The sequence below is a fragment of the Balaenoptera physalus genome (genome assembly GCF_965194825.1).
Source record: "Balaenoptera physalus genome assembly, chromosome: 1".
Lineage (NCBI taxonomy): Eukaryota > Metazoa > Chordata > Mammalia > Artiodactyla > Balaenopteridae > Balaenoptera > Balaenoptera physalus.
Window position 1 is genome coordinate 167,318,242 of NC_138882.1, and position 19,427 is coordinate 167,337,668.

Here is a 19,427-nt window from a genome sequence, read left to right on the forward strand (position 1 = left end):
GCTTGATTCTCCGAAGCTGCCGAGGCTCTGCACCAAGTAAATGCCAAGAGGCATTTTAAGAAAGCAAAGTAAGGCAGTGGCTGGAGCTAGGGGAGACGGATCAAGCTTCCCTGGAACATTCCTGCAAGCTCTCAAGGGTAGTGGAGCATGACAGCTGGCTCAGGATCCCGAAGGTCAAGTTTCAACATCTGATACAAATTATGAATGAAATCAGGAATCTTTGCTCCTGTGGGCGGGGCTAGTGCCAGGCCCAACGCTGAAGGCAGGGCCAGGGGAGCTGTCCTGGGAGAAAGCACCGCCCCGTAACTTGCCGCACTCTGGGAATCTGGACAGCAGACCTGAGACCAACCTGTGCCCTGAAAAGTCCTGTGGTTTTCCCCAGCCTGGAAGAACCCCATCTTGGCTGAAAGCAGGCCTGTCCAACAGTCCTGAAATCTCAGGCTAGCTGCAGAGCTGGGCATGCGTCTCTCTCCACCGAGGCTGGAATATCCCTCAAGTTTGAGGGGAGGTGCCTCCTCCATTTCAATTTTCCTTTCTTCAGAATGGATGGTGTGCAGAACTTCCCAGCAGGCCAAGGCCTTTGACTGAGCCCCAAGATGCAGAATGAGGCCCGGCCTTCACCTGAGATGATGTGCCCCCCTCACACAAAGGTCAGCAGTCCGGTGATACACGGTCCCCTCTGCATCCTCCTACAGCGTTCTGGTTCCTGGCTGGGCCTGGGTTCTATCTGGGGAGCAACCTATGAAGTCAGGCTCTGAGAGCAGGAAAATCTGGCTTGTTCCTGCCCGCTGCCTGGGCCACTGTGAGGGATCTCCAACAGGAAGAAGCACCAAACCACACCTGCTCTGCTTTTCCTGGCTGAACAGCTGGAGGAATATGCCTCCACAAGCCAGCAGCTTGGGTCCCTATCTCCTAGGAGAGTGAGGCCCAGACAGAGAGGCACAGGCACAGAAGGGCAAAGGGGGAAGAATCCATTCAGGGCAGAGGAGAAACACAGGAAACAGTGGTGGGATTTAAAGAACTGTTTATTGCTCTGTAACTTCGTCTGGAAGCTGTTAACAAGACCCATGACAGCCAAGGGCCAGGTGTGCATCTAGATCAGCTAGATTCACATGTCCACCTCCTGATCCGTATAAACTTGGCGCTCGGGGGCCCTGTGCAGTCAAAGGCAGGCATCCTGGCAAATTGGTTAAATCCTAACAAGGAGAAATGATGCCGCAGATCATTTCCACCTCCCCAAATCCCATGTCCTAGATAATAAAGGAAAACACAAGTACTGCTCCAAAATAAAACCTGCCCCGGTCCCTTATGTCTGACTGAGGAGCCAGGAGCACCGAGGCTCTGCAGAAGCCAGGAACCCAGCACCAGAAGGCACCCGTCCCTCCCTCACTGTTCAGTGACCTCCCCAAAGGAGTCCCCAGCCCCAAGGGTGCACTCCGGCCACACCGCAGGAAGACCGAGGCAGGGAGCCAAGCCTAAGGGAGCCTAGGGTTTCCAATCCGAGCTGTAGTTGGTCCTGCTGGGTATGGCAGAGCCCCAGCAGCTGTGGCCCTCACAGATTCTTCTGGAAGACCCGGTGCAGGCTCTGGGCCAGGACGTCAGTCTCCTCATAGCCCTCACAGCTTTGCTGCCAGCTCTCTGGCACCTGTTCCATGCCATAGTAGGCGCCAGCAATGGCCCCGGCCATGGTGGCAATGGTGTCTGTGTCCCCACCAAGTGAGATGGAATAGACGAGAGTCCTCTGGAGGCTGTTGAAGGCAGAGGGGATCTCGGGGTCGGGCTCCATGCAGCGCAGGAAGCAATAGATGGCAGTGGGCACAGATTCAAAGGCAGCAATGCCATTCCCTGTGGGGAAGCCAGATTATGGGAACTTGACCCACCCCCCTGCCCGAGCCCATGTCCCCAGGCTTCCTGCCACCTGCCACAAGTCAACACTCTCAGCTTCAAGTTGGGCTGCGATTAAGAGCACAGGCTCTGGGGTTAGACTACCTGGGTTCAAATCCCGCCTCGCCCACCTATTGGCTGTGTGATTCCTGTATCTTGGGTTCAGCTCCTCGTGTAGAGAGTGAATAAAGTTAGGAATTCTCGCAGAGCTGGTGTGAGGGTGAAATGACATCCTAGAGGTAAAGCATTCTGCATAGTGCCCAGAACACAGTATGAATAAACATCAGTTATCACCATTAGCTGTAAAAAACTAGCGGCCGGCTGCCATTTCTGGGATGTTTAGCTTTAAGGCTGAGGGTACTGTCGCCCTAGAACAAGAAGGTGCTGTGCTCGCAGCCTGCCAAGGACCCTACAGAACATGGCTCTGCTGTCTCAGCAACCCTGGCAAAGGTGTGACGGCGGCAGGCGTGACTCCAGGCACCCCTGAGCCCAAGACTGACCCTGAAGGATGACGGGTGGGGGGCTACCCACCTAGCTCGGACACCACCTCCTCTCTGGTCACTGAGTCCTGCTCTAGAAGCTCCGCAATCTTCTTCAGTCGGCTGGAGTATGGACGCTCCTCCATGCCCAACCTGCGGGTTGGGGGCGAGATTTCAGGGAGGTCGGAGCCAGGAGGGTGGAGAAGGCAGGAGGGGGAAGGGCTGCATGGGAGGGCGAGGCAGGGACGTGGGCATCTGACACTTAGGCACGGGTGTCAGGGCAAGAAGTGGGAAGGGCGAGGTGTGAGCCGCCCCGTTTGTTCTCTGGGACCTGGAGAGCCCTGAGGCACAGCCAAGGCAAAGGGCTTCTTCCCACCCCTCCTTAGGGCCTGCAATTTAAGAAGGAAGGTTTCAGCTTGAGGCAGGGCCACCCCACCAGCATGCACATGCACAGATGAGCCTCCAGCCCGCCTCCAGCCCGCATACTCACTCCCGGGCATCTGACACGGACTGGGCATCACTCTCCAGCTCCTCCATGTGGCCCAGGAGTTGTTCAAGGAAGTGCTCACTGGACGACTCACCCTGCAAAGCCAGGTGCACGGCCAGGGCCTGCAGGATGGCACCGTTGTAACCCAGGGAGGAGGCGTGTGTCAGCTGGGCCGAGAGTCGGGCAAACTAGGGCAAAGGTGAGGGAGGCAAAGACCTGCTGTCACAGCACCCAAGCTGCAGAGGGAGGGAGGGACGAGAGCGTCCAGAAGCCAGCCAGCCCTAACTACCTTCTGCACATCCTGGACACTGCTATAGGCCAGGGAGATGCCGGCCACCCGCATGGCACCCCCGTTGCCGTAGGAGCCTTTGCCATTAAACTGGGCCCGGGCAGGCTCAAAGACATCACGGCACTTGGGGCTCAGGAGCTTCCTGAAGACGGTGATCACTCCAGCACCATAACCCCGGTCAGGGTCTTTCTTGTACTCCTGAGCAAACCTAGGGGAGAGAAGGGGACAGTGTAATGATCTAAGAGATGCCTGCCAGGGGTGGGAGAGAAGAAACCTGGCTGGTCTGGGAAAAGAGGAATCCTTGGGGACCTCAGGAGCCTGTGCCAGCGGTGCTGTCACTTCTAGCTTGGGAAGCTGCAGCTGCCCTAGGGAGTGTCATGCGGCGGGGTGTGCGGGGAGGGTGTCCCGGCATGCGCGGATGTCACTGCTCTGGTCAAGGGGTGCAATAACTCTGCCCACCTGCTTTGCTTCACCCCAGGACCACTGCCCTCACCTGTGAGCCATGTCCATCTCGTCGAAGGCCTCCTTGGCCAGCAGGGACTGCACCAGTGCCCTGGCCATGGCTGTGTCGTCTGTGTAGCACAGTGCTTCTGCAGGGACAGGGCGGGGGGCGGAGATCGAGCTGCAGGGCTCGAGGGTGGCGGCTTTGGCCTCCCGCTCACTCCTTTTATCTACTACTTCCAGAAGGCCTCAAGTCAGCCTCTCACTCCCATCCAAGTTTCCAGGGCTCTGAGTCAGTCACATGTCCTGCTGATTTCTGGAGGAAAACCTCCCACCCCTTCTGGCTGCCATCACTGCATCTCCAGTCTTAATGGACCTGCTTTGGGCCTCTCAAATCTCTTGCATATTCCCCACCCTCCAGCCCGGCCTATAATGTGCAGCCTGAAAAAGAGTAGAATACCACTTTCCTCATCTCACTCTCCTGCTCGAATGGCTGTCTGCTGCCTTCAGGATGAGGTCCAAACTCACTGCCTTGGCCATTTGAAGCCCGCCCTTCCTCACCCATCTTATATCCCACTGCTCCTCTCCACATCCTCAGAACCAATCCTGGAGTCTGGGTCAAGTCCTTCCCAGCTGGGGCTGCTCCCCCCCACCCTCTGGCCCTGTCTCCTTCCTCTGGGTACCCGAGTCTACTGCTCTGGCACTTCTAACACACACCAGTGGTTATGTGGTAGCTTCTCAAATAGGCTATAAGCGAGCTAGGGCCAAGGACTTGGTTTTATCTGAAGAAGAGACAGTTACAGAGAACAAAGCATACTCCCTAGTGAGCCCCTTTTTATTCCTCACATCTGCCCTCTGCCCTCGCCCCCCATCCCCGCCCTGCTCTGTGTATCCCAAGCCCCAACCCTGCCTTCTCCTCCCCTTTCCCTCTCAGGAGCCCCCACCCCCTACTTCACCAGAAAGAGAGGCTCACAGGCACCTACTCACAGCCACACTCTCCAGTCTGTCCTCAGAGGGACTGGTCCCTCTTGAAGTGCCCCCCCAGCCCAGTTCCCCAGGGACCTTGTCCTTCCTTTGTCTCCTCAACTCCTCCTTCTGTGATACAGCAGCACCCGGTCTCCCTTTGATCGGTCCCTGCACCCTGCTTTCCCCCAGGGAATCACTTCTCTCCCACTCCCAGTCCAGATGATAGGGGATGGAGCCAATGCCACCTCCAGCCCAGCCAAACAGCACCCCATTCCCTGTTTCAGGGATGGACGGGTGACCTAAGCCAGGCCAGTGAGGCTCCACCAGAGACCTCTGCTGGTGCCACTGCGAAGAGAAACTTCCTCTGATGGAGATCCTGAGCTGGGAGCTGCTGAGGGCCACCCCGTGGGAAGGGTCTGCCAGAGTGAAGCCCAGCCAGAAGAACGCAGATCTGAATAAGGAGAGGAACTGAGTCTTGAGGAGATGGCTTGATTTAGTTCTGCTTAAAGCCAGACCTGCCCTGGACTTCTCAGTGATGCCAGCCAATGCATTCTCTTTTTGCTCAGGCCATTTTGAGTTGGGTTTTCTGCCACTTGCACCCAAAGGGTCCTAAAATCTCAGCCTAAAATGTCTTCCCCTCATCTTAACATCAAACCAAAAATGAAATTATGAACTGTCCCCCCCATCCTGTCTTCACCTCAGCCCCAGCTCATCTCTCTCCTTCCCCTCATACCAAACATACTCTATTTTCTCCTTTTCCATTTCCTCCTAAACCCACTGAAATCTAACTTCCAAGGTTTAACCTTCTACTGAAAACGCTTTTCTAAGTCTAGACTTCCCCCCACTTAACCTCTCTGTAGCCTCACACCAGTAACCAGTGTCTTCATCTTGAAATTCTTGAGTTTTGTTGTTACCCATCTCCCCTGCTTCTCCTCCTATAAACTGTTTCCTTCTCTAGCTCCTTTTCCTCCTCCAGGGTTCCGGGTGTGGCCCCTTTTTCTTACTATTCTACATGCTCTCCAAGAAGAATCATCCTCAGCCGTGATACTGCGCTGAGATCTGGGTGATGAGTTGACTGCACAGGGAGGGAGAGGCAGAGGGGAGAAAGCATTACAGGCAAAGGGACAGCAGTACATGCAAAGGCCTGAGCTAGAGGAGGCACGAAGTGAGAGGAAGTGCAGCGCAGACAGCAAGGCCAAGGGTGGTATAAGGTGAAACTGGAGACGAAGGCGAGGGCCGGCCACGTAGGGAACATTAAGGAGTTTGGCTCTGTCCTAAGGGTAATGGAAAATTACTGCAGAGATTCACGAGGGGAGGCCGCGATAAGATCTGCTTTCAGAAGTGCACTCCAGCTGCCTGGAGAGGGACTGGTGGCCCACTGATTCGGGAGACCCGGGTAAAACGCGTAAAATGGGTAAAATCGGCAGGGACGTAAGTATTGGACTAGGCGCAATCTAGGCGCGGCTTGAACGGCTGGGAGGTCTGTGTAGCCAAGCCCCGGGCTGGCAAACGTTCGGGGCGAGACGTGTGAAGACGGGGCTCGGATTTGGACACGCTGAATCCGAGGTGCCCGCGGGTCGTGCAGATCGGGCCCCTCCGGCCGCTGTCCCCTCCCTGCCCAAGTCCCTCGGAGCTCCCCGGTGCCCAGTGCGCCCGGCCCCGCCCACCTGTCCGCGCGCTCCCCGGCGAGCCGGGGTCCGGCTCCAGGTCCTGGACCCGACGCAGGACTGACGTCAGGTCGACGGTGTCGCGCGCCTCGTAGACGGCGCCCACGCAGTCCCCGAGCAGCGCGCCCGCCAGGCAGCCTCGGAAGCGGGAGAGGGAGCGGGCCGCCCCAGCCCCTCCGCAGCCCGCCGCCGTCATCACCGCCGCCGCCGCCATCCGCGCGGACCAGCCGCCACTTCCGGTGCGGCCCGCGCGCGCCCCACCGCGCGGCTTCCCCGGCCCCACAGCGCCGCCCCGCGGCCCGGAGTCGCAGCTGCCCCGCGGGTGACAAGGGGCGGTCCCGCAGCCCTCATTCGATTGGGCCCGGCCTCTGTATTTAGGCCGCGTTTCCCCGACCTGTAAACGGCGTCACAGCTGGGCGGGACGGCCACTAAAGGGTCCCCGAGGGCTGCGCACTGAGGCGGACCTTCGGGCCACTGCCCCCCACGGTCGGCCAGCCGTGCCACAGCAGCCCAGCTCGGGTCACTCAGTCCGGGGCGGCCATCCCCAAGCCCTGGCCCTGTCACCCTAGCCCCCTCTGGGCCTCCCCTAGGCGTCAAGAGGGCACGCAAGGGTCCAGCTGGGACAGAGCTGGTTAGAGGTCACGGCTCTGGAGCCCAGGGTGCTGGCCTAGCCCAAAGAAGGGCATGGGATTGGGAACATGGAGCTTGAGGGATGATGTCCCCATCTTTGCTCCTCCGTGCACAGGAGAGCCAAGAGCCCTCTCCCCGCTGGCTACATGCAGGGGTAGCAAAGAACCGTCTGGACTGAGAACCCCCGACCTTTATTAGATTCGTTCTCTCCACTGCCCTCCCTCTTTCATTTTCCACCAGCCTTCCCCTCCTCCCTCAGCCCCCTCGCTAGGTTAGCTCCAGCTGGCAGGTTTTGAGTGGACTCAGGGTGCGGTTTGTGGTGCGGGTGAAGGTGTCCACCTCCGGCACAAACTTCTCAGCCGGCATGGTCAGCTTCCGCCGGGTGTCCATGCACTTGGTGTCCAAGAGCATGGAGTTGGCCTTGCAGGCGATGTCAGCCTGCAGCCGGGCCAGATGCTGGTACAGGGTGTCCAGAGCGTCCCTGGGGAGGAGGGATTAACAACCCACCACCAGCGGCGTGAGGCTGGGAGGTCAGGGCTGAGCTCACCAGCCTTGAGTCAGGAAGACAGCAGGGAAGCTGGCAGGCAGCAAGGGACCCCAATGGTGGGAGGTGTCTCCCCGCCCCTCCTGCCCACTCCCCAAACCTACTGTGCCTGCGCCAGCTTCTGCTTCAGGGCAGCGGTGGTTGCCTCTAACTGGTGAACCTCCTCAGTGAGGCCGTACTGTGCCTAGAGGCAGAGGGGCAGGTTGGGAGTCCAGGTCAGCCACACTCTCCTTCTGCCCACGGGTCTGGGGGCTGCCCTGCGCCAGCACCCCTGCTCCACCAGGGAGTGAGTCATCCTGAGGAACCTTAGCCGGGGGCCCGTGCCCCACTGGGGTGCCCTTGTACCTGGTCCCTGCAGAGTTCCACGTTGGGCCGGTAGGTCCTGGTCTCTAGACGGGTGTGGCATAGCTTCAGGTTCTGTAACTTTCTGCGCAGATCCTCCTCCAGATGCCGGATGTCCTCCTGCAGCTCGGCAATCTCCTCCATGGTCTGCAGGGACAGAGTGACTGGTCTTCACCTGGTGCACCCAGTCCGGGGCTTCCTGACAGGGCATCAGGCTCCTCATCCCACAGCAGGAAGTCCAGGCCCCAGGAGACCAAACGGAGAAGGCTCACATTCTTCTCTTGCCACTTGAGCTCACTGTACACTTTCTCCATCTCCCACAGCCGCTTCCTGAAGGCAAATTCCGTTGCAACCCTCTGGGCTTCCAGTTCGTTGTTGGTCTGAGGACAGAAAGTAGGCGGGGAGGGCAAGGGGAGGGTATAAGCTCTGGCCAGCTGAGGATGTCACTCAGGTGAGGGGTGGGATGCCACACGGCTGACAGGGAACAAAAGACAAGGGCTTGAGTGCATGCTGGGGCCATCACTTAGCCATGGAGGATCGGGGTAGGGGGAGTGGTCAGTCACCTTGGCAATAGTTAGGGCGATGGCCTCCCTCAGCTCTATGGCCCCTTTCATTTCAGCCTCTGCTTGGTTCTTGTTGAACTGACTGCAGTCATCCCACTGCTGGAGTGTGGTGGAGCTGCAGGTGGCAGGAAATAATCAGAGTATGGCCTCTGCGGCGAGGAAGAGAGACTGAATGAAATGCCCTTCTTACCCGTTGGGGACACGTGTGGGATTAATCTTCAGAGAGATGTTCGGGGACTTGAGGTTGAGAGAGAAGCAGCCTCTGTCAATGTCCAGTGTCTCCATTTTGCCCCGATGGTCAGAGTTCAGCTGCTGTCGGACTTCCTGCAGGAGGCTGGGGACAGAACAGACTGGATCAGAAGCCATACCTCCAAGGCCCTGGAACGCAGCCCCCATGGTACTGAAGGGACAAGGAGGGATGGGAAAGCTGAGGTGACAATGGAGCTGCCGCTGCAGCTGAGACAAATATGGGCACAGCTGGATGAGCTCCCCACAGACAAAATTATGGCACCAAGTGCTTGTACACACCCACAGGGCACACTCCAGTAGCTACACTCACAAGGCTCACACTCCCAGAAAGTCAGGGTGGTGGCTTCATCTCTCATGCTTCCAATAAATTGATAATGGCTGCCTAGAGCAGGTTCATGAGAAGTATTCTGAGACCACGTCCAGGTGGTGCAAAAAGTGCTACGATCAGTGGGTGAGTGGTTTCTGCCATGGGCACAGCAGGGGCAGAAGGCGGCCTGAGAGCCAGTGACTTGTTACCCATGATACACATGTTCTACATTTAAAACACAGCCTTCAAAGGCGGGTGAACGTGCGAATGACATATCTCTCTCTTACCAGAGCTTCTCAAAGGCCTGGCTGATCTTCTGTTGCAAGGCCTTCTTGGTGGCTTCAGTGACCTCTACCTCTTTGTGCAGCTCTTCCTCCACGAGGTCCTTCACCACATCAATGTCACGCCGACTCTCCCGCAGGGTCAGGCACTCAATCGCCACATCCAGAGGCAGGTTCTTGGCCTGCAGGTTTTGCTCTGCTGACTCTTTCATCTAGAAAAGAGAGGGCACAGGAGGCTGGTGGGGCCATCCGCTGGGAAGCAGCTCTCATCCCCACTTAGGCCAAGTGACTCAGATGGACATGCCACCAAATACCCTGACCCGGAAGAGGGGAGGGAGAGGGAGGTCCTTGCAGGCAGGGTCTCCTGGCACCCTGCCCTGGCTCCCTGCCTGTGTCAGGGCGTCGATCTCAGCATCTAAGTCTGTCAGACACTTGTCCAGCATCTCCTTCCACCGGTTGACAGTATCAATCCTCTCTGCCAGTCGAGTCCTATTGTCATGTTCGTCCCAAATGGTCTGGAAGAGACAGAGCCAGATAAAGAGGTTGTCGGGAGTTGGGGGCTATCCCTTTCCCACCCAACTGGGCTCCGGCCCCCAACCTGGTTGTTGGTCTCGTTGCAGAGGACCCGGGCCTCCTGGCGGATCTGGTGTGAGGCATCTCGCTGCCGCTCAGCGTTAGTGGACAACAGGTAGCTGTTGGTGTACCAGTCTGGCAACCGGAAGCGTGGACTGGGCTTGACACTCAGCGTGGCCATGGTGCAGGAGCCGAAGGCTCAGGGACCCCAGGCCTGTTCCAAGACACCCACCTCTGCTGGGAGGGGCAAACAAGGCTGCAGGAGACCACTGAGGAAAGCCTCTCCTGGATCAAAGCCCCTCCAAAGGACGTGCTCCTGTCCGTTTTGCTCCAAGCCCCTTCCTGCTGGAAGCCTGCTTGAAAACAGCTCTCCCTACACTCAACTTCGTGTGAGGCACTAACTAAGTTTCCTCCCACCCATCCATCCACAGACACAAACTGCTGGACCCTTCAGGTCCTGGAGCAGGTGAAAGGGGATAATGGGGTTCCTCGGTACGTGTGTGCGCGCGTGTGTGTGTGCGTGTGTGTGTGTGTGTGTGTGTGTAGTGCCAAGTGCTCAGTGGGGCTGGTGGAGGGGGGTGGGCAGGTAGCAGGAAAAATAGCCCTTAATCCAGTTTCCACCGCTACTTCCAGTAACCAAGTCCTGTGGAACTTCCTTTGTTTTCCCTGCCCCAGCCTTGGGCTAGGACCCTGCGGGATCTAAGAGAAGAAGCCCTGTCCCCATCCAGAGAGGACCGGCTTGTTTCGAAGGGGCTTCGAATTGGCACTAGGGAATTGGGGGTGGGGGGCTGGTCGCCTCCCCACCTGGGTCACATTCCCTCCCTCCGCCCTCTGCTGGAGGAGGAGGAGCGGGTGTGTGAGGGGCCCCAGCGGGAGGAGCTGCGGTCTGTCTAGTTCCCAGCCCAATCTCTCCCTTCCCCTCCCAGGATAGTCATCTTCAGTTTAATACCCCGGCGCAGAGAAAGGAGCGGGAGGGGGTGAGCACCTCCCCACCCCTGTCCCCTCCTCCTCTCACCTTCCCAGCGCGCACTTCCGCTTCCCTTCGCCGGCTCCTCTGTTAAGCGCCCCCGGTTGCTAGGCAACCCCTTCCGCGCGCGGGTCATCACAGCCCGCGTTCAGCTTGGTAACCGCCGGGCGGCGCGGCGGCGGCGGCGTTGGGGCCAGAGGCCTTCCGGGTAGGAAAGGGCCGGCGACGGGGCTGGTGCTGCAAGAGGGTGGGGAGGAGAGGGCATCAGGATATCGCGTTCACTTCATTTACAAGTTAAAAATCTTTACTTTGGGGCTTCCCTGGTGGCGCAGTGGTTAAGAACCCGCCTGCCAATGCAGGGGACACGGGTTCGAGCCCTGGTCCGGGAAGATCCCACATGCCATGGAGCAACTAAGCCCGTGCGCCACAACTACTGAGCCTGCGCTCTAGAGCCTGCGAGCCACAACTACTGAGCCCACGTGCTGCAACTACTGAAGCCCGCACGGCCTAGAGCCCGTGCTCCGCAACAAGAGAAGTCACCGCAATGAGAAGCCTGCACATCGCAACGAAGAGTAGCCCCCGTTCACCACAACTAGAGAAGGCCCGCACGCAGCAACGAAGACCCAATACAACCAAATATAACTAATAAATTAATTAAAAATAAAATAAAAATCTTTACTTTGATAAAGGTTACGCATCGACATGGCAAAAAAAAAAAAAAAAAAGTACCGTACATAGCCAAAGTAATCTCCCGGTCAGGCTCACTCTCCAGCAGGTATCCTTCCCAGAATATGTATATATTTAACATTATTTACACACATTCTACTGATTCTGTCTTTCCCAATAATTTCATCATCTGCTTGACGGCATAGAAGGAATGATTATCGTAATTGGAGAGGACACGCCCCTGGGAGAGGTAACAGGTATTAGAAGTAATGCTCAATATCCAACCATTTCTCTAAAAAGGAGAAGGAAAAAAAGAATCACCCGTGCTAGACATTGGAAGATGTTGACAGGTAATGTGCATAACTAATAGGTGAGGTAGGCATTACCCCCATTTTTGCCAGTAACTGAAGAGACTGGTAAGGATGGAAACCCAGATGCATCTGGTCCCCAGCTCTACCTTCTCTCAGTTACGACTCCGCACTGCCTCTAGTGGTGGCGCTGGACAACAAGAGGAAGGCAGGGATGCTATGCCCAGCTTGCCCGCCTGCTCCTCTTTGAGGGCTGTGCAGAAAAATCCTAGGAGATGGATGCTATGACCACCATCGTCTTACAGGTGAGGAAACTGAGGCACAGAGAAGTGAGGAACGTGCCCAGGGTCACAAATCTAAGTGGTAGAGCCTGGATCCAAACTCAGGCAGTCTGCTCCAGAGGCTAAGTTCTGGTTTGATGGATGGAGGGTAAGAGAGGAGTCCAAGAAGAGTCCTCGGTTTTAAAACCTCAGTGATTGGTGGGATGGGGTCACAGTGGGAAGAGAGGCAGAGAACCCAGGGCTTGGTAGGCAAGGGGATGATGAGGTTGGCTTTTGAGTAGTTTGAGGTGATTGTGGTGGATCTAGGTATTGCTGTCCAGCAGGCAGTTAGAAATGTGAGTCTGGAACTCTGCAGAAAGACTGAGACTGGAACATTTCCAAGACTTCCTTGATCACAGAATTTTTTTTTTTTCACAGAATATTTTCTAAACTCTAATACATGGCTCATAAACCAGACATGCATGGGAATTTGTGATATAGCTCTTTTACTAGGATTAAAGAAGACAGAAAACTAAAAGGTCCTGGACAAATTATTTGCCGGGAGAAATGATAAGATTTTGGCATAGATATTTGGAAACATAACAAAAAAGAAGTAAACAAATATGGAAGAATGGTGGTGGCTTTGGCGTGTATCTCTGACCACGGTGGTGGTTTTGGTGTTCATGACTCCCGAGGCTCCTGCACATCCTGACCAAAGGAAGATATTAGCAGAAAAGGTCAGACAGCTGATGGACTGGACTCAGAAAAACAGAGTGATAAGAATGAATGATGCCATGTTCAATCGTTTTGTATTAGAAAAACCAAGAAACTATTCTGTTTTTGTGCTGTTTACTACTCTCCAGAAGTTTAGATTATGTGTAACATGCAAACTTGCTCTTCAAGAATTTCAGATCTTGGCAGATTCCTGGCAATTCTCCAGTGCATTCAGCAACAAGGTATTTTTTGCTATGGTGGATTTTGATGAAAGCCCCGAGGTCTCTGAAATGCTTCAGGTGATGTCAGTTCCGAATGTCCTCCACTTTTCTGCTAAAAGTGAATTTAAAGCAGATGACATTTATAATTTCAAAGAGAGGGTTATCATAGCGCAGCAAATGTTCACATGGGTAGCCGAGAGAACTGAGAGATGGATGGTCAATGTCAGAACCAGGAAGCCTATACATTATTACTATTCCTTCAAGTTAGGGATATCTTTGGCTCTCATCGGTGGACTTGTGTATGTATTGAAATGGAATAGGAAATTTATGTTTAACAAAAATTTATGGGCAGTTTTAGCTCTGTGTTTTGTGATTTTGATGTCATCTGGTCAAATGTGGACTCATATACGAGGAGCCCCATTTGCTCAAAGCAATACTCACACAGGACAGACACATTATATTCATGAAGTGCATTACTTTCAGTTTGTAGCAGAAGTGTATATCATTTCTCTGTTTCATGTGTGCATTACCCTGGGAATGTTGCTGTTAGATACAGCTGCCACCTCTCCTATGAACGTTATAAATAGGAAGATAATGTCCATGACTTGTTTGTGTCTAGTTGTAATATTCTTCAGTTGGCTGCTTTCTCTCTTCAGATTTAAAGAACCTAACTATTCATTCCACATTCTCGTGGATTAAAAAGGGTCCTAGAGGGCTTCCCTGGTGGCGCAGTGGCTGGGAGTCTGCCTGCCAATGCAGGGGACGCGGGTTCGAGCCCTGGTCTGGGAGGATCCCACATGCCGCGGAGCAACTGGGCCCGTGAGCCACAATTACTGAGCCTGCGCGTCTGGAGCCTGTGCTCCACAACAAGAGAGGCCACGATGGTGAGAGGCCCGCGCACTGCGATGAAGAGTGGTCCCCACTTGCCACAACTGGAGAAAGCCCTCGCACAGAAACGAAGACCCAACACAGTCATAAATAAATAAATAAATAAATAAAAGAACGTGAATTTCTAAAAAAAAAAAAAAAAAAAAAAAAAAAAAAAAGGGTCCTAGAGATGTAGACAAGGAAGCAAGAAATTTTTTTTAAATGTGAAAATAAAAACATGAAACAGCAGAATATGAACTTGTAACTTTTTTAAGTGATTAAGACTTAGCCAAAGGAAACATGAGGTGCCCTGGCAATAACAAGCTATTTTCTCTCAAAATCTGTGAAGCGTTATGGTATGCATCTTCTCTGTTCTTCTCAATTTTCTCCTCCCAGTAAATGTCATAGATTACCTTACTTAGTGAATTCCAATAATTAAAATCCTCAGAGTGTACCCCTTTTACTGAATTAGGACAGTGTTTAAAAGTACTTTAGTTAATACTTGGTCAGCTGATCTTTTTCTAATATGAAAAATATCTTGATAAGGTATCCATCCCCACATCTAGCTACTGAAGTTAAAACTGTATTGCCTTTCTTGGAGGTGTATATTTGCACAGCTTACTTCGTGTGTTGTTGCCTGAAGGCTTATCTTTCTTTAGCGTGCACTTCCAATGTCTAGAGGCAGATACAGTACTATGTGGTGCTCCATCTCCCAAGTCTTCCCTACTGAAATACGCTATTGTGCTTCTTGATGGTTGTAGATATTATAGACTAATTAAATACTGGATTGTTTCTCCACGATCGTTAACGACTTTTTATCCGGAAAGATTTCAGGTAAATTATCTTTCTTTATTTCTCTTCCAAGAGGGCAATTTCTAACAAAATAGTAGTTCCTATTTTGGTGTTGATGTGAGGTTGTTTTCAATTAAATTTAAATCTAAGGGAAAAATATAAAGACAATTCAGAGGATGAATGATGATTTTATTCACCCTTTTCTGTTTAGAAGCATGCTAAAATGTCAGGTTATTTCCAATATGCAGAAATGTAAAACTGAATGTCTTAAAAGCTGTTCTATTTTGGCCTTTCTACCCTCTTAAGTGGAAAAACAAAGTACAAATTTGGAGATTCCCCCCCCCCCACCGCCCCCTTACCTTCATTCTGTCGTATGTAGATAACCAAAGTTAAGTTCTAAATAGCTTATTAATGTGCTTGGCAAATGACAGCAAAGTTGTATTTTACTATTAAATTGAACTCTGGTCTTCCCTCTGGAAATTGCTATTTTAGAAAAGTGAGAACTGTGATTGTGAAAATGTTTTTCAAGCAACAGCAATTTAGTGTCACATTAGAAGATTTCTGCTTTAAATTGGGACTGGCTTTGGCTGTTCACAACCAAGTGACCCACCTTCGAGGTACAGTGGAAGATCTTGACGTTTTTGTGTGAGTTGTTTGCCAAGGGATTTGGGTATAGTTGCTCGAGTAAATTGTATTTTTTTTTAAACACAGAGTGAGTGGAAATAGTTTCTCTAACTTAGCCATTTTTGTTTGTTTGTACACTACTCCAAAGGAAACTGCTTGACTCTGGCCTTTTTTCCAGCTTACTTTTCTGTTGCTCTGGCACCTGTCTCAGGCCAAATAATTCATGTTGAGATCCTCAAGGTTGGGACTTAAGTGAGACTAAGTAGTTTTGTATACAATAGCCAGAGAGAATGAACCGCTGCTTCAACTACACAGCTGCAGATGATTTAATCTGGAGGTTGAAACAACCAACAACCCCCCTCCCCGACTGGATTTGCCCTTCCATTTTCTTGTATAAGAAAGTCTATCAGTTCAAATGAATGGAAAGTAGCTTTGCTGCATTCAAAGTAAAGTGTTATACTTTTGTGCAGATTTTAAAATGAATATCTAAAGGGTCTTTTTTTGGAGTAGAATAAATTTTTATTACACAGCATCTTATTTTTAAAAAGACTTTATCTTCATAGAATACATCTTCAAGTTAGAGATTCCCACAATGGGAAAACAACAACTTATTATTTATAATTTTGTATCTGTGGACAGACTATTTTAGGACAAGTAAAATAAACACATTTGAGGATTAAGTCTAGGTTTAGAATCTGTAACAATTTGAAACATCTATAAAGGGACCTCTTCCCTACATGGAATTTCTCTATATTCAGGAACTCTCCAGGCTCTTCTTCCTAGGATTTAGAAATCAGTAATGTGAAATATCAGCATTTCTAATTTGCCAATTTACCTTGGACATGTAACCACCAGTAACTGGTATCGACTGAACAGAGCGGTGAAGTTTGCAAAAACTAAACACTGCCTAATTTTCTGCAAAGTCTTTATTCTCGAATTAACAGTCTTTCCCTTTCTCTACCATCCTAGGACAAATATAGAAGAAGTCTGATCAGATATTGAGAGCAATAAAGCTGAATTCCCTTTAAGAGTTTGATAAATTAAAAGGCAAAAGCTCATATATAATGTTTAGTTATACTGAGAGTCTTGTGAGAAGCTGAGAGACACCCCATTAACTCCCCAGCATAGAGAACTCAGTCTGACAATTTTTTGGTTACAATTCCTCTCAAATCTTTCCTCAAAGATTACATTCTAAAAATAACGAGGTGATTAGGAGAAGAGGTTTGTCTCACCAATGGACTTAACCTGTTATTTCCTCCTTACTGTGAATTGAATGGCATGACAGAGCAGAGGCAAGGGAGGTGTATAATCAATTTTCAAGGTATTACGTCTAAAAGGTCAGAGCTTCCATAGCATAGCAACAGCTGTGCAGATGCCCTCATCGTGATCGTTGAAATAACAAAGCCTAGCAAAGGTGAAAGCTGAGAGTGCCAATCCCTGGAACATAGTCACAACTTGTCCAATGTCCCAGTGACTATGAAGAGGGAGGGGCTGCAGCCAGGGAGTAGTCCATTGCAGAGCAAGGATTCAAATAAGCAGTTGGAAATAGGCCCAGGAGCAAAACACTGACAACCCTCTCACCAGTCCAGTGGAGAGATGCAGCCTTGGAACCAGAATGGTGGATGGATGACAGGTGAATGTCCTGTATTCCACACCATCCTGGGGTAGGTTGGTCCTGGAGAAATGCTGAGACATGAATGGTCTGACCACTGGTGCTCGGAGGAACAGAGCTTGTCCTCCTCAGGCACCACAGAGGACACGGCCTCCAGAGAGTCGCCCTGTCGCTCCTTAAAGGGTCTTAATGTAGATACTAGTAATACTTTTAAATTAAAGATTTAAAACACACCTTTTAATATAGTAAAAAATAATACTATTCAAAGGAATACCACAAATGGCAAACATTTATAATCTAAAATCTTTATAAAAGTACAAAAATAAATTAGAAAAATTAAACTCATAAAATGGTTAAGCAACCTTAATTTTACATTTGTATGAAATACAAGTGAAAACCATCTGAATGATAGTGGTGACTGAAATCCTGTTTGGTAAAGTATCCTATTCCTATGTTGTTTTTGGTTTTGGTTTTTGCAACATAATGTGCAATTTCCATTTGACAGTTTATGTTGCAGTAAATAAAGAGTAATATTGTACAGTTAGCAGTTGCAAGTACTTTTGAGTTGGGCTGTTTCTGAGGTCAGTTAGCAAAAAAGTCCATTAACATTTTATTTCAGCTTAGAATCAGACATCATACAAGGCTTCATAATCCTAAACCACGAATATGTCTGCTTTGTTTATAAGTAAATCTTGAACCCAAGCATTATTCTTTTTGTAAAAAAATATCTTTGTTGGAGTATAATTGCTTTGCAATGTTGTATAAGTTTCCCAAGGATTATTCTTTTTTTTTTTTTTTAATATTATTTATTTATTTATTTATTTATTTAGGCTGCGTTGGGTCTTCGTTGCTGTGCACGGGCTTTCTCTAGTTGCGGCGAGCGGGGGCTACTCTTCATTGCAGTGCGCGGGCTTCTATTGTGGTGGCTTCACTTGGCTCTAGGTGCGCAGGCCTCAGTAGTTGTGGCACATGGGCTCAGTAGTTGTGGCTCGCGGGCTGTAGAGCATAGGCTCAGTAGTTGTGGCGCACGGGCTTAGTTGCTCTGCAGCATGTGGGATCTTCCCGGACCACGGCTTGAACCCGTGTCCCCTGCTTTAGCAGGCAGATTCTTAACCACTGCGCCACCAGGGAAGTCCCCCAAGGATTATTCTTAAAGGAAAATATTTTAATAGAGAAAAGTATGAGACAAGTGCTGCTCTGTAAAGGCATTGCAGAGATCTCTATAGACTGTGGAAATTACAGAAATAACAAAAGTGACAGAAGGCAGGAAAACAGTCATCTCTTTTCTACAGATAAAACTAAAGATTCCAGTCCCCTTTATGATAGAGACATTTTATCAAATATAGTAAAAATGATCCCATCCTTTCCTGGCACTGACAGATTAACCTAATTAATTTCCTAAAAGCATCTGCAAGGTATGCAAGTCTCAGCAGCCAAGGAATTTGTCAGATGATCAGACGACTGAATCATGGAAACTACAAGAACTGAGAGTTCAAGATGTATGGCCCCCCTCCAAAAAAAACCACCTCGGAATTTTACCTTAGACTGCCGCCTCATTTCTCTATGCTTAAGTGTAGTGCCCTGAGCACCCTTTTCCCTGAAGTTTCAAGCAAGTGAACTCTAATATAATTGGTGACTTGTTCTGTCCAGTCCAGCGTGTCTTATTAATCAGTCAGAGCAATTGTCCGATTACTGTCTGCCTAGATAACCGTCATACTTTTCTGGTACTACACTTAGGGATGCTACAGCCTGATTTATCAGCGAATGCCTTTGCATCACCGTTACACATATTTCCCCCATTTAACTGTATGAATTTGGGTGTGGTTATTGACGTTTTTAGAATTTTCCTATATCAGTGTAGTTACTGGGCAGATTGACAGTAGAGTGATTCTCTTCAGTTTGTCAAACTTAACAACTGACACACATAGTTAAAAAAAACTCAACCCATCAGCATTTGTTAGTTAAGCTAACTAGTGCTTCTTCAGCATCAGTAACAAGATCCTTTAAGAACACAAACTGTACTGTTAGGGTTGCACAGACTCTGGCGACATGTAGGTGGGAGAAGACTGGGGTGAAGAACACACAATAGCCAGAAGGGAACAGACTGAATTCTCTGATGTTCTGGAGAACATAAATAGGGTAAATGGAAATAATGAAGGGACAAGTTTTTAATATTTAGGCTGGACTGCTTCAAAGTAGTGAGTTACCTCCAGGTAAGGAGCTCATCCTCATAGGGATTCCTGCTTGCTTGGAAGCCTCACCTCACACTAGGGTTCCTTTGAGTCCAGAGATGGCAAAGGAAAACATTTGCCCTGTGCAGACTGGGCAGAGTGGTGGGGCTGTGGAGAGTGTGCTCCATCCAAAGGGACCAACCACTCTTGAGCTTCCCCTGGTGGCAGCTGTGAAGGGATACTGAAGGAATAGTGAAATCGATGACCCTCCTTACTTTTTAAGGGATTTTTATGTGAGATCTTCTGATTTTTTCAATATTAGGAACTAATAAAAATATTTTAAATACCAAACGAAAATTATTCACAGACAAATTGGCTGCCAACTTGAGACCTCTGATTTTACTCTATTAACTTCAATTATGAAATGAAGAGTGATATACCTGAAGCTATGCAGTTAGGACAGTTGAGAGCTGGTTTTCAAAATTTCAGTCCAGGGTTTTCTTGCATATTATACCTGGGCTGT

General features: G+C 50.6%; 2 protein-coding genes and 2 pseudogenes across 6 annotated transcripts; 1 reads left to right on the forward strand and 3 right to left on the reverse strand.

Moving 5' to 3' along the window:
• Window positions 1–1,007: 1,007 nt before the first annotated feature.
• Window positions 1,008–6,457, reverse strand: ADPRS (ADP-ribosylserine hydrolase). The gene is made up of 6 exons (XM_082416080.1): window positions 6,214–6,457; window positions 3,633–3,729; window positions 3,140–3,347; window positions 2,854–3,038; window positions 2,416–2,516; window positions 1,008–1,845 (listed from the first exon to the last, which is right to left on the reverse strand). The coding sequence occupies exons 1-6, from the start codon at window positions 6,425–6,427 to the stop codon at window positions 1,553–1,555; spliced, it is 1,098 nt and encodes a 365-aa protein (XP_082272206.1). The 5' UTR covers window positions 6,428–6,457; the 3' UTR covers window positions 1,008–1,552.
• Window positions 6,458–6,483: 26 nt separating this feature from the next.
• Window positions 6,484–10,854, reverse strand: TEKT2 (tektin 2). Of its 3 annotated transcripts, none has more exons than XM_082416019.1 (10): window positions 10,718–10,854; window positions 9,728–9,936; window positions 9,519–9,644; window positions 9,136–9,341; window positions 8,483–8,626; window positions 8,293–8,407; window positions 8,002–8,109; window positions 7,733–7,876; window positions 7,492–7,571; window positions 6,484–7,324 (listed from the first exon to the last, which is right to left on the reverse strand). In XM_082416019.1, the coding sequence occupies exons 2-10, from the start codon at window positions 9,881–9,883 to the stop codon at window positions 7,111–7,113; spliced, it is 1,293 nt and encodes a 430-aa protein (XP_082272145.1). In that variant the 5' UTR covers window positions 9,884–9,936; window positions 10,718–10,854; the 3' UTR covers window positions 6,484–7,110. The 3 variants fall into 3 exon arrangements, with proteins under 3 accessions (XP_082272145.1, XP_082272147.1, XP_082272146.1); XM_082416021.1 differs by having other exon boundaries at window positions 9,728–9,916; window positions 10,718–10,841; XM_082416020.1 differs by having other exon boundaries at window positions 9,728–9,939; window positions 10,718–10,753.
• A 1,662-nt stretch (window positions 10,855–12,516) lies between these two features.
• Window positions 12,517–13,833, forward strand: LOC309639153 (dolichyl-diphosphooligosaccharide--protein glycosyltransferase subunit MAGT1 pseudogene; annotated as a pseudogene). The gene has a single exon. The product of its transcript is annotated as a dolichyl-diphosphooligosaccharide--protein glycosyltransferase subunit MAGT1 pseudogene (transcript).
• A 52-nt stretch (window positions 13,834–13,885) lies between these two features.
• Window positions 13,886–18,959, reverse strand: LOC309657818 (succinate dehydrogenase [ubiquinone] cytochrome b small subunit, mitochondrial pseudogene; annotated as a pseudogene). The gene is made up of 2 exons: window positions 18,941–18,959; window positions 13,886–16,918 (listed from the first exon to the last, which is right to left on the reverse strand). The product of its transcript is annotated as a succinate dehydrogenase [ubiquinone] cytochrome b small subunit, mitochondrial pseudogene (transcript).
• Between the last annotated feature and the right edge of the window lie 468 nt (window positions 18,960–19,427).